The 13,812-nt window shown below is 30.1% G+C and overlaps 2 protein-coding genes across 2 annotated transcripts; both read right to left on the bottom strand.

Moving 5' to 3' along the window:
• Positions 1–1,283: 1,283 nt before the first annotated feature.
• LOC149511800 (putative disease resistance protein RGA1) lies at positions 1,284–4,712 on the bottom strand. Its single transcript, XM_089753877.1, has 2 exons — positions 2,363–4,712; positions 1,284–1,610 (listed from the first exon to the last, which is right to left on the bottom strand). The coding sequence occupies exons 1-2, from the start codon at positions 4,102–4,104 to the stop codon at positions 1,580–1,582; spliced, it is 1,773 nt and encodes a 590-aa protein (XP_089610003.1). The 5' UTR covers positions 4,105–4,712; the 3' UTR covers positions 1,284–1,579.
• On the bottom strand, positions 4,162–4,710 carry LOC149511801 (putative disease resistance protein RGA3). The gene has a single exon (XM_089754010.1). It carries the CDS (start codon positions 4,708–4,710, stop codon positions 4,162–4,164), a length of 549 nt encoding a protein of 182 aa, XP_089610136.1.
• Positions 4,713–13,812: the final 9,100 nt, after the last annotated feature.

Consider the following 13,812-nt stretch of genomic DNA (forward strand, 5'->3'; position numbering starts at 1 on the left):
CTTTTTTTTTAAATCTAATGTAGTACTTAGCATAAAATTTTTTATGATTTTACTAAAGTATTCAAGTGTTGAAAAATCTAAAACATCTGAATGCATGAAAGATTCTAGTCAAAACAATTGGAATTCAGGATTTAAAAGTCAAAATTAGTTTGATCACATCATAGGAAATAACTAGTAAATTGTAATCAAGTTGACAAGTTTTAAAAATTTCATGGAATATTAAAACATTGAAAGTTTTATGAGAGTATTTGTTGGCTTTAATTTTTTTTATCATTTCCCTGCAATGTCAACGTTGCTTTCGTTAAAATATCTGCGAGTTTGAAAATCATTTGTAACGAAGGCTTGATTGGAACTCTTATGATTGGTATGCGTTTATTATTATTATTATTTTTTCATATATACTCTTAACTCATCTCCGAGTTATATAAAATTTTGCATGTTTGAATTTTGATTTTTGATTTTTTTTTGTCATATATGATTGTTCAAGTGCAAAGCATTTTTTACATATCCATGAACATATAATCTCTACCAAAGAGGAAAGAATGTTTAATTTTAAAATATTTGAGGACTAATAGGTTTATAACAATTAGAATGTAGTCCCTTTTTTTTTTTTTTTATGTTGGTGTACATAATTAATTTTCTATAGTTGTTGATTGTTTTTGAATGCTACTCATTTTTAATTCTTAAATTCAGTTAAAGCAATTACATTAAATTATAAGATCAACATCATATGCAGTTTAAGTTTAGATTTTTTCTTAAAACAGATTTTTTTCCTCTTCTTCGTTGATGTAAGGTAAAGTTTGGTTACCATTTGAGATAAAGACGATAACAGGACCAAAGCTTAAGAAGAATTGTCATCATGTAAAATACACAATTATATATAGATATATTACCTACTAACGAAATTGAATTTTAAATTTTACAAATGAATTAAAACATTTTCATGTATTTTCTTAATTTTGTAAATATATTTTCAAAAAAATGCCTCACTCTTGAATGAGATAACTTCTTGTCTTTGATTTGTCTCACTCAATTCAATGAAGCCTCAGTTTTAAGATTAATTTTGAATTGTAACCTATGTAAGAGAGGTTAGTAGCTATTAAACTAAATGTTATTATAGTATACAAAATGCACTAATAACAAAAAAAAATAGAGTTATTTAAGTGTCATAATTTATTACAAAACAAAATAAATAAGCATGATCAATTATTAAGATTATAATATTAAGTAAATTTTAATGATACCAAATAAAGATTATATTGAGAAAAAAATTAGCATCTCAGTAATATGAAACGTAAATGATTCCATATATTTAAAATAATACATTACAAGCTAAAGATCCCACATATAATCCATACAAACAACAAGCACACTACAAATTAAATTTGATCCAACAGCTCGAGGGTTCAAATCATGGTTCAAAGCAGGGACCAAAGACAGCAGCAGACACACATTAAGTTTTTACATGATTTTAGACAGTCACATACTGAATGTTTTAAATATATATATTTATATAAAGGCATAAAAGAGGTAGAAGCCAGCACCATTTCTTCTTCCCACAGATGGCACCTCTTCTGATTCAGTCTGACCACGTTGGCATTTTTTTGGCACTACGAAGATCAAAGCCAAAGGTTACCCTTGTAATATCAATTTAAAACATATGATAAAATTATAATTATCCTTTGATGTGATTTTTATAAGGAGTTTCTATTCACACTCTTCCTTTTAATCTTCATACATTTTTTTCAAAATCATTTTTAAATAAATTATTTAATTATCTTTTTTTTTTATATATCTCTTTTACTTTTAAACTTTCGGATTTATAAATATGAAAACTTTTAAAAATTTTTAGATTTAAAACTTTTAAAAATTTCCAAACTTGACTATCTGAAAATTTAAAAATTTTTATCCCACATTCTTCAAATAAAAAAAAAAATCTAAATACTCACCTGCATAGTTTTTTCTATCAATTTGTAAATAAATTTATAATTATTTAAAACAATTTGTGACTTTTTTATGATGTTATGAAATTTCTTCAAAATATTTTTCTCAATTGATTTTTTTCCCAAACCTTAAATGTAACTTTTTTTATTTATTGAATATGCATAAACTATAAGTTATATAATTTATTAGATTTTTATATCCATAAATTATAAAATTTACTAAAAATATATATCTGCAAGTTTTAAAATTGAGATGAAAAAATAATTAAATAATCTTACTTAAAAGAAAATTTTTTTAAAAAAATAATTGTGAAGAGGAAAAAAAATTGAAATGTGTCTAGTAGCTCTCTTTTTTTAAAAAAATTTGAACAAATTTAATTTGAAGAAAAATTGGAAAGAGAAATAGATAGAAAGAGTACCTGATTAACCCTTCTCCCACCGATATGTCAAAGGAAGTAGGTAGATTTAAGGCTTGAATGATGTCATTAGGATTTATCTCTCCACGCCTCGTGAAGTATAGAAACAGCCTGTCAAGATGTATCTTGTTGTGAAGTTTGGCTCTCCTAACCTCTTCCACATCTACCACATTTCCCACCAGATCTATCGAAAGATATCCACGAAGGTCGTCCAAGTTTTCCAAATCTCCCACACTGAATTCTTTAGCTGCGTCTTTGCCATCTACTCTCGCTCTGATTATGTGTAATTCCCTGAGAGAAGTTAATCTCCCAATCCCTTTTGGGTAATATTGTAGCCTATAACAATTCGAAGAATTAAAATACCTCAGGTTGATTAATTTCCCCATACCATCCGGTAGTTTCTCAAGACCATAACAATTCCCGAGATTCAAGAACTGCAAATTATGCAATTCACACACTCCTTCAGGCAATTCTTTTAAATTCACACTGCCACTCAAATTAAGGTATCTCAGATGAATTAATTTCCCTATTTCATTTGGAATTTCTTTTACATTTACAAAACTAGACCCCTCCATCACAAAATCCAATAATCTTAGACATTTCGCTCCCTTGAAGAAGGCTTGCAAGGCTTCACCAGTTACATCACACTCTTCACTATCAACTACTAGGCTCCGTAGTTTCTCTATGCCTTTTATAGACACAGGAAATTGATCCCCTTCTGCAATCTTTACCCTCAAATGATGAGCCTTTTTGGAAGATACATCCATCATCCCATTTTTATTTTTGTCAACCTCCACTGCCACAATTTCTTCTTTTTTCAAATATTGGACAAAATCATGCACCATGTCATGCATCTTACATGCGATTATATTACCATTGTAATCATTAAGAAAATCTTGGAAAAAACAACGAGATGCTAAGTAGTTGAAGTATTCACCACCTTTTTCTTCTTCTTCCATCCCTGAATTCTCGTTGGAGCTTAGATAACCATGTGCCATCCAATGCTGAATTAATTTAGTTTGCCAAAAAACAAAATCTTTGGGAAAGATTGCACACGGTCTTGTTTGTGAGGGCAAATCATAATAACTTAGCAAGAGAGGTCTGAAAATGTATTCTTCTGCAACATTTAATTTCCACATCTCACTATTCAGAATATGTTGCCACTCATCCTTAGATTTTTTCTCCCGTAACAAACCTCCCAAAGTCTTTGCAGCAAGCGGCAAACCTTTACACTTCTTTGCTATTTTCCTTCCAATATCCTCCAACTTTCCACGCAACTCATTTCCCTTTCCCATAAAGGCCAATTGACTAAGTATTAACCAGCACACTTCATCAGATAATTCTTTCAAACGAAACAGTTGAGATTGAAAGGATCCCATCCCCGTTGCAACTGATTCGTTACGAGTAGTCACTAAAATCCTACTTCCAGACGTGCCTTGTTGAAAAGCAGCTTTTAGTGGAACCCAAACTTCATCACGGACTTCCCACACATCATCTAAAACAAGCAAGAATTTTGCACTTCTGATTTTTTCACAAATTTTGGCCAGAAGAACATCGTCTGAGGGAATTGGATTTTGGAGATTGGTAGCTGAACCTTTGTCCAGACTTCCTAAAATTGCTCCCGCAATTTTGTTTAGATCAGATTTGTCCGAGACACACATCCAAATTACATTGTTGAAGTGTGCTTGAACTTGTTGATCATTACAGATCAATTGAGCAAGAGCTGTTTTTCCGATCCCTCCCATCCCTAGTAGAGAGATGGTCTGAATGCAGCCTTCTTCACTAGTCCCATTCAACAATTTCTACACTATCTCTTTTTTAATCTCATCTCGACCATGTAACTTGGACACCTCAATAAAAGATGTACTCTCTACTCGTCTAAATTGTTTGGTTTCTATTTTTGTCAAATGATATCTATCTTTCTCCTCAGCAATCTCATCTAGCCTTTCATTGATTCCTTTTATTTTGCTAGCAATGTCATAACGCCTAACAACTTGACAAAAAGAAGAAACACATGAAGTTATGGAAGTTTTCATCCTCTTGGGAATAGAAGCACTTACATCTAATTCAGGATCTGTTCGCAACATGGAGAGTGCAGTGCTCCACTCATCCAACACGTCCTCCATGCCATAAGACACTTCTTTGAGCTTATCTAACCAGCCTTTCACGCTTTTCTCCACAATTTGCCTCTGCTCTGCATCTTCAAGCGTATTGCGGATGGCCTTAAAATTGCTGTCAAGCTTTTCGACTTCTTTCTCAACATCTGTCACCAACTTCAGCCCTTGCCGCGCATTCTCAGTAGTGAAAGCACTGAGTTGCTCCAAGATGGAAGAAACAAGTGCTAAGGCCATTTTGAGAAAGAAAGACAGAGAGACAGAAAGAGAGAGAGATATTAATTGATTGATTAGTGAAAGAAAATTGATGGGCGATCAAACCATCCAATTCAACTTTATTCAGCAATAACTTTTACTAGCAGCTTTATAATTGCAGAAACAAGTGCTTCTGCCATTTTCCTAGAAGAAAAAGAGGCGTTGGTAATGGTTAAGAAAATTAAAGGGAGATGAGATCTGGAATTTCAGGGAAACTACAGTGGTGACCTTGGGATTGGGCAGCAAGTAAAATGGAGGACCACTTCTGTAATTGTTGACTGTTCACTGTTGACTGGTAACCAGGTGTAAACCAAATGATGAAGCTTTTTATATCAACTACAGAGTAACTGCAAAGATTTTTTTTTTTTTGACAAAATTATCAAATAAGTAGCATAAATAATTTTCATGTAGTGATTAAATTTTTTTTTAAAATAAAAAATGCAAGAGCTTTTTATAATAATAAAATAATAATAATTTTTGTTTTCTAACTTTTTATTTGTCAGTTACTATGCCTTTTGCCTAAATGGCGAACATACTAGAACCTTAGAATATGCTTTTTTCATCTTTACAGCTCATGACCCAACCACCGACAAGGTTTTTTGCAAGAGAGGCATTGGTGAGGGACATGGACATTTCTTCAACATTTTCAACTTATGATTTTTACCACTTAATCTTTCCACGCCTAAAATAATTTTTTTTATTACATAACTATAGTTGAAGATCACACACTTGCACTGTGACATCCATGCTCGTAAAATAGGTAGATAAATGAAAAGAAAGAAATATTTAAAAAAATCCTCAAAATCAAAATATTTTTTAAAAATCTTTGGCATCATGCTAGAGTTCCTCCCACCGCGCTGTGAATCTGGATATAAAACACCTTGAGGGCACGGTGAGAGGAACCCCCGTCGCTTACTGAATAAGAAGGTCAGGCGAATGAGGTTCACAAAATACTCATGGTATGGATTACATTGTGCACAGGATATTTCTTCTTCAGATGGTGTCTTTTCAACTTTTTTGCCCACGGATTTCTTCTGCAAGCTGGTATTGTCTTTTGCATTTTGATGCAGAATTGACAGATGTCTGCATTATTATGATTGAGAATTTTGCAAAGGTAAATATGTTTGGCTCTCGATGATGGTGTCAAATTCTGATAAATCGCATTTCCTTTTTCTTCTAACTTTTGTTTGTGTAGCTCAGTGAATCTGACATTGTTGAAACTCGATCAAATTATCATGTTTCCTCCAATATTGTGTATCCAGGATTTTCCTGTGTCTGATAGCCTTTGAATAGTTCCATAAAGAACTCTGAATCCTTGGCATTGTCTGATTGTCATAAATCCTTCATCAATCTTTGGAATAGGCTTATGGGATTGTTCCATAGCAATGGTAGCATTGTACTTATCAGATGCCGATAATAAATTTCCCAGTAAATACGGTTTCATCTTGAATATTGTTGAAAAATGAATATGTTAACGTAGTATTAACATATAAAATAATAAATTTAAATTTAAAATAAAAATACATAAATATGTTTATTTTAATCTAATTTAAAATGTCATATTCCAAATATAATTCGTTAACAAATAAATCTTTATAATTATAAGATTTTTTAAATGAAAATAGTTATAAAAAACTAATTACTTAAAATTTAACTTAAAATCTAATTACACATTTTTAATAGGCTAGTCACATAGTTATTTTTTTTAGTGTCTAACTATCTAGGATTACTAAATAAAAAAAAAATCTTATTTATAAAGATAAAACTCTTATACATTTATTAAACTCCTTATGTGTGATATAAAAAAAACTCAAACTATTATAACTTCTCGTAATTTTTAATGTGAGATTATAAAATTTAAGGTAAACTTTAATAAATCTTCCTTTGACTTGAATCTTTAAATATTTTAAGAGTATTTGCAAAGTTGACATACTTACCTTTTTTTTTCTTTCATCACAGGAATATCAACAACTAAACATTCATCAAGCATGTGCAAATAATTTTTGACCTTATTCTGTTGTAGAATCACACTATCATTTTTGTACACTGTCAACCAATTATTATTATCATAATATATGTATCCCTGAGAAGTTAACTCACCCAAAGCAATCAAATTGTAATCACAACTCGATATATACCTTACATGAGGAAGCGCCCTAACAACATCATTTTGAGATCTAAAACGAATATTCACAATACTTTGAATCTACACATTTTCATTGTAGGCAACCACAATATCCTTATACTTCTCATTCTCTTTCAACTCCATAAAAGCAACTCTTATAATTGCAAACATGGAGTGTATCAGTTGAATCTAAAATTCAATTTTTATCACCTTTTAAAGTCTGAGTCTCATCTACACGTCTTCAAAACGACGTCTTCAAAACGACATCATCATCATCAGACATAACAGTAGTACTATTATTCTTTTCTTCATTCGATTTTTTCTCATCATTGCCCTTTTAAAAGCAATCATATCTCTTTTTAGCTTCTTGTAGTGCATTTGGATGTCCCCTTTTTTTTTTTAATTTGGATGTCTCTTTTTTACCACAATAATAACATTCTATGTCATTATAATTTCTGTCGCTTGACTTGGATCTCATTTGTGATCCATTAATTCTCTTTTGAATCATCTTTCGATCAAAACCTTTTACAACTAGTGTACTCCTCTAAATGATGAGCTCTATGTTCTCATAAACCTTTCGTTTTCATGCAACAAAATAGCCACATCATCCAACTTCAAAGTAGACTTACCCACTAATAAAGTCTAAACTAATAGTCTATAAAATTTGGATAAATATGACAATAAAATTGAAACCTTCTCTTAATCTTTTAACTTATCAATAGAAATCGTTAGCAAGTGAAAAACTAATATATTAAACACATTCAAGTGTTTATGAATACTCGTACCTTCTTTCATCTTCAGAGAATACATATTCATCTTTAAACATAATATGTTAGTCAACGATTTCAATGCATAAATACCCTCAAGTTTATCTCACAAATTCTTCAGATTACTCTTAGTCAATACACTATATTTTATCTCTAAGGCTAATGCCAATCTAATAATATTAACAACTTTTTTCTGAATTCTATTTCAATTACTGTCAGATATTACCTTAGGCTTATTACTTTTTAATGCCTAATCTAACTTTTTTGTACTAACAGATCTTGAATTATACTTTGTCATAACATAAAATTATTCTTTTCATCAAATAACAGAATCTCAAACTTGGGTATAGGCATATTAGACATACATTTTTTAAACATCTTAAAATACTTACTTTATAGGGTCACGATCTTTTGGGCCTGCCTCTTCTTCCCACAAACCTTGCTCTAATATCATGTATTGAAAAATCAACACGCACACACAATATTCACACACAAAATAATAATTCAAATTAAGAATAAAAACATACAAATTTATTTGTTTCGATCAAACTTAAAATGGCTTACTCCAAACCTAATCCACTAACAAATAAATATTTACAATTATGAGACTTTTGGAATGAAAAAAGTTACTAAAAACTCCTAATTCGAAACTTAACCTAAAACCCAATTATAGATTTTTAATAGGCTACTCACTTAGCTATTCTCTTAATGTCTATTTTGGATTATCAAACCAAAATCAAAGCATCTTATTTATAAAGATAAAACCCCTTATATTTTTACTAAACTCCTGATGTGGGATATAAAATAAACTAAAACTCTTATAATTTTACTTAACTTTTGATGTGAGATTATGAGATTTAAGGCAAACTCCAACAAATATCAGGACTTATACTAAAACTTTAATAAATTTTGGTTTAAAAGTGAATTTTTTATAGGCTCCATATTGGTTTACTGCATTATGGACTTCAACTAGTAAAAAGGCCAGTTCTACATTGTTTAAGTTTATATAAAGAAGATCTAAGTATCCATATTCAAAGATATATTTAATATCTTCTTTTGGAGAAGATTTAAAGTTTATTCTTTTGGAGAATTCTTAGGTAAATTCTTGTATGGTCAACAAAAATAATAGATTCAGGCTTATGCCTGTGAGAATAAACTTTGTTTGTGATGGTTTGGTAAGCACCAATAAATTTTTTTGAGTTTTTTAAAATAACTTCCTTGGATGGTAACGGTGGAAAGTTTTCTTTTGGGGTATCCAAAGGGGTTTTTCCTTAGATTTGATATTGTGTTAGAGTAATGAATTTTACTCTAGATGACCATGAGTTCGATGGACTCAAAGAAATCTTAGCGGAAGCTTGCGATGTTTCCTACTTTTTTATTTGTTCTTTTGGAAAAAAGAATATATTTTTCATTGATTTTCTTGAGGATATCAATATGAGATTGTATTTGTTCATGCTGTCAATGTTAGCCTCATATTGTTTGTAAATATTTTCAAACTCATCAACAAGCTCTTCTTTATGCTTTTCTACTGTATAATGATATCGTTTATCATTGCCATCCCTGGATGAGAAATCAAGCAAAACATTATTTTCTCTTTTAATATGATCAATCTTAAACTTGTATTTGGCAAAAAATTTTTGCCATTTATAATATTTTTTCTTATCAGATGTCAAAGGATGATTGTTCATAATAAAAGCTTTTACCTATGTATTAACTGTTTAGATAATAAATTCCTTTAACAACAAGAAGTAGCAAAATTTTTGTTTTCCTCTGATTATTCCTAACAATTTTTTTTGCATTTGTATCATAATTATTTTCAAAATCTTTAAAAATATAACTAGTATATCTACATTTTTTTTTTGAAAACTCGCACTCAACTTGTGAATTATTGTCCACTTTAATTTGAAGATCTCACATTTTTTTTTTACAAAAAGTATTTCATAAGTTTTGAGTTTAGATTTATACATATCATACTATATTCACACATATTTTTAACGTGAGATTGAGAACATTATAATCTCTTAATTTTTAAAGCTTGACATTTCTATCAAGCTGAGTCTAACCACATGATCAAGATCATACCAGACATTGAGATTTTAGAGGTGGCACATTTAATAACCCTTACGATGTACTACTTAGTTTTTTTTTTACTGGTGACTACTCTGATATCATTTTAAGAGACTCTTATTAGGAATAATGACTCAAATCTCATAATAGATTTGTTTGGGATTGGTTAGATATTGCTTAATAGACAAAAAGAATTGGAAAAATAAAATTCTAAGAGAAAAAAATTATTAATAAGCAAGTTTGACTTGTAGAAAAAAAATTCTAAGAGAAAATAGATTTTTAATAGGTAAATTTGTATGCTTATAAATAGGTGAAGTCTCTACATGGTTAAATATGAAAAAATATATATAAAAGAGTTATAGAATTTTGTAAAATAGACATCTCATAAGAGTATTGAAGATTTACGTCTTACGAATGTGTATGTTTAAATGTTGAGAGTGGACTAAATGAGATTGAGATGGTTTACATAGGTATGATGAATGGGTACATATGGGTATGTGTTTGTTTATGTTGAAAGGGTGCACATAGGTATGTATTTATTTAGGTTGAGAATACTCCATAAAACTAGAAGAGATTAAGAGAACCTATGGGTATTGATTGTTGAGTGATATTGATTTGATATATATTTGTAATTCTCTACAACTAGTAGATCTTGTTTCTCATCGTAGACATAGGTTAGTTGGATCAAATCACGTTAAATTGTTATCTCTTATATGTTTGATTAATTGATTATTTGATTATGCTTCTACTGGTGTGATTGAATTGAGGCCTTTTGACCTAACAAATGTATCAGGGCATGGTTTGAGATATAAAAAAATACAAGCTTAAAAGAGCTCAATTAAAGAAAAAGTTTGAGTTCGTGTTTTAAAGATCGATTTGCATGAAGCAAAAAGGCACACAAAAGAAGATGATTATAAGACTTCTATTGCAGATGGAGTCAAATATGTCTTACATAAAGACAAATGATTAATGAAATTTGAGTCAATGTGAAGATTGTTAAGAATAATAACTCAAATCCCATAACAGATTTATTTAGGATTAGTTAAATATTACTTGATGGATAAAAAAACTTAGAGAAGAAGAATTCTAAGAGAAAAAATTTTTTAATAAGCAAGTTTAACTTGCAGAAGAAGAATTCTAAAAGAAAAATGATTCTTAATGGGAAAGTTTGTATGCTTAAAAGTAGGTGAAGTCTCTATATGGTTAGGGATGAAAAAATATGTAAGAGAATTATAAGATTTTATAGGATAGACATCCCATAAGAATACTAGAGATTTAAAGTCTTATGAGTATATATGTTTAAATATTGAGAGTGGATTAGAGAAGATTGGGAAGGTCAACATTGGTATGATGAATGGATACATATGAGTATGTATTTATTTGTGTTAAAATTGTGCATATAGATATATATTTGTTTAGATTAAAAATATTTCATAGAACTAAAAGAGATTGAGAGAGCTTATGGGTATTGATTCTTGAGTGAAATTGATTTGATGCATGTTTATAATTCTCTACAACTAATGAATCTTGTTTCTCATCCTTGGACGTAGGTCAGTTGGACTGAATCACGTTAAATTATTATTTTTATGTACTTGATTAATTGATTGTTCGATTATGCTTCTACTGGTGTGATTGGATTGAGGCATTTTGACCTAATAACTCGCACCCAACTTGTAAGGTATTATTTATTTTGACTTAAAAATCACACAATTTTATCTTATAAAAGGTACCTCATGGATTTAGTTTTAAATCTTAACTTATATATAATATTATATCTACACATTTTTTTAATATAACATTAAAAGAATATATGGATATGATATAATATATAAATTAAGACTTAAATCTAAATTTATAAAATATTTTTTATGAAATAAAATTGTGAGACCTTCAAATTAAAAGATTGAGAGCGATACATTTTCTCTTCATTTGTTTCTGTATCTTTTCCTTTCAAAACTACTCCTCAATTAATGTCAAAAATTGATGTTTGAGATATGAATATTAACTACAAACAGAAAAACTAACAAATAAATAACTCACAAGGATTTAAATAATGGCAAAATATGATTATTGGATTAAAAGAAATAAAAGTTCACCACCAAGACTAAAAATTAAGGAACACAAAAACACCACCCTAAGAATTTTAATCAATGATATAGAATAAAAGAAGCTCACCACTCTAAGAAATCCACCTAAGAGATACAGAACTTAAAGAACAATAAAAAAGATTGCCCAAGGATAAATAAAACTCTGTTCTCCTTTTACTAAAGAATAATAAAAAATATATAGGCTAGGAACTTTTCTTAAAACATGAAAAACTTTCAGATTGCATTGTTAGAATCATGCCTAAAATTATGATATTTACATGTGAACATGATCTGTCTATTTATTCTTGAACCTAACCACAATCTCATTCATATTCATGATTTTCTTTTTCAGCTAGTGTGAACGCAATCTCCTTATTTTAGCCCACCTTATTTATGTGTGGATGTGGACCAAAAATAAACCAATCTTATTTTTGGATAAGTCTACCTTAATCTTAGCCCAAGTTGTATGATGTGCAGACACTTCAGTGTCAATCTCTTTTGATTGAAAAAGACTTATCTTTAAGTCTGAACTAGTATTTTTATCATGGTAGGGTGATAATCAGTAACATTAAAGGTGAAAGATACTCCATAAGTGTCAAGAAGCTCTATCTTATAGGCATTCTCTCTGATGTGTTGGAGAATTTTGAATAATCCATCTGCCTTAGGTTGTAATTTACTAAACTTTCTTGAAAGAAATTTCTTTTTTCGTAAGTTAACCCACACCAAATCATGTTCTTTGAACTTCACATATCTTCAATACTTGATTATTACCCTTTTATATTTCTCATTTTCTATAAAATTCTATTATGAACTTGTTCATGAAATATTTTGATACTCTTGGCTCATTCTTCTACATTTCTATCAAAATTATGACTAGCATAAAGTTGAATTAAATTCAAAAGGTAGATTGCATTTTTACCAATAACAATTTTAAAAGGGCTGCAACCAATAGGTAGAACGACACTTGGGATAAGGTCTATGCAATGTTGAATGTCCCTCATTAGTGGTAGACTAGCTGGTAACTCCTCTTGAATAGCTTTTTAAAATTCTACCAACAATGGTTTATCATTGCAATGGGCTTTTCACTATCTTTATTTTTCTCAATCAACACCAGTGCATACATAGTACCACTCATCTTAATTTTTTTTTCTATAATTGACCTTAGTAAAGAAACTACTTTCTTCCCTTTTGAATGGTTTTGACATCATCATGGGCTTGGTAGGGTTTAGGATGATTTTACATCCATCCTTCACAAATGTGTAAGTGTTGCGGTAACCATTATAAATAACCCGCATGTCATAATGCCAAGGTCTTGCAAGCAGTAAATGGCAAGCATCCATTAGAGCTACATTACACCACACTTCATTCTTGCATTGCTTTCTTATAAAAAAAAAAAAAACCAAACACCTCTTGCTAACCTTGATTTCATTTTCTTTCTGCAGCCAAAATAGCTTATATGGTTGGGGGTGATTTACTGCTTTGAGGCCTAATTTCTACACCATAAAGGTAGAAACAATGTTCTCAAAATTTTCACTATCAATTATAACATCACATACCTTCTCATAAGTAGTACATCGATTGTACAACACATTTTTAGGCAACCAATCTTTTTTCTTAACAGGTGCAGTACTCAAGCTGCATTATATGACTAAGGATTCTCCACAATCACCATAGGTCACTTCTTCTTTCTTTTCAGAGTTTTGATCCTCTTTAGCCAACTCCTCTTCATTTTCCTCCAAGTCTTCCTTTACTAGAGTCACAATCTTCTTGTTAGGCATTCTAAGACAATATGTCAAGCCCTTAACATTTAAAGCACCTTTTGGTTTGTTCACTAGATTGAGACTTACCTTATCAGGACCTAAATCTCAAGTTGCTACCACATACCTCATTTTGTTGTCTCTCCACCTTTAAGGCAAAGCTTGCATACATCATTGAAAGTTCAATAGGGTTGTAGCTGCACCACATTTGCTATCTTAATCTTTAATCCTCTAAGATATTGAGCAATAGTCTGCTCCTCTTGTTCCACTAATTCACACTT

This window comes from Durio zibethinus, chromosome 24 (assembly GCF_047325235.1).
Source record: "Durio zibethinus cultivar Kanyao isolate XHJ-2024 chromosome 24, ASM4732523v1, whole genome shotgun sequence".
Lineage (NCBI taxonomy): Eukaryota > Viridiplantae > Streptophyta > Magnoliopsida > Malvales > Malvaceae > Durio > Durio zibethinus.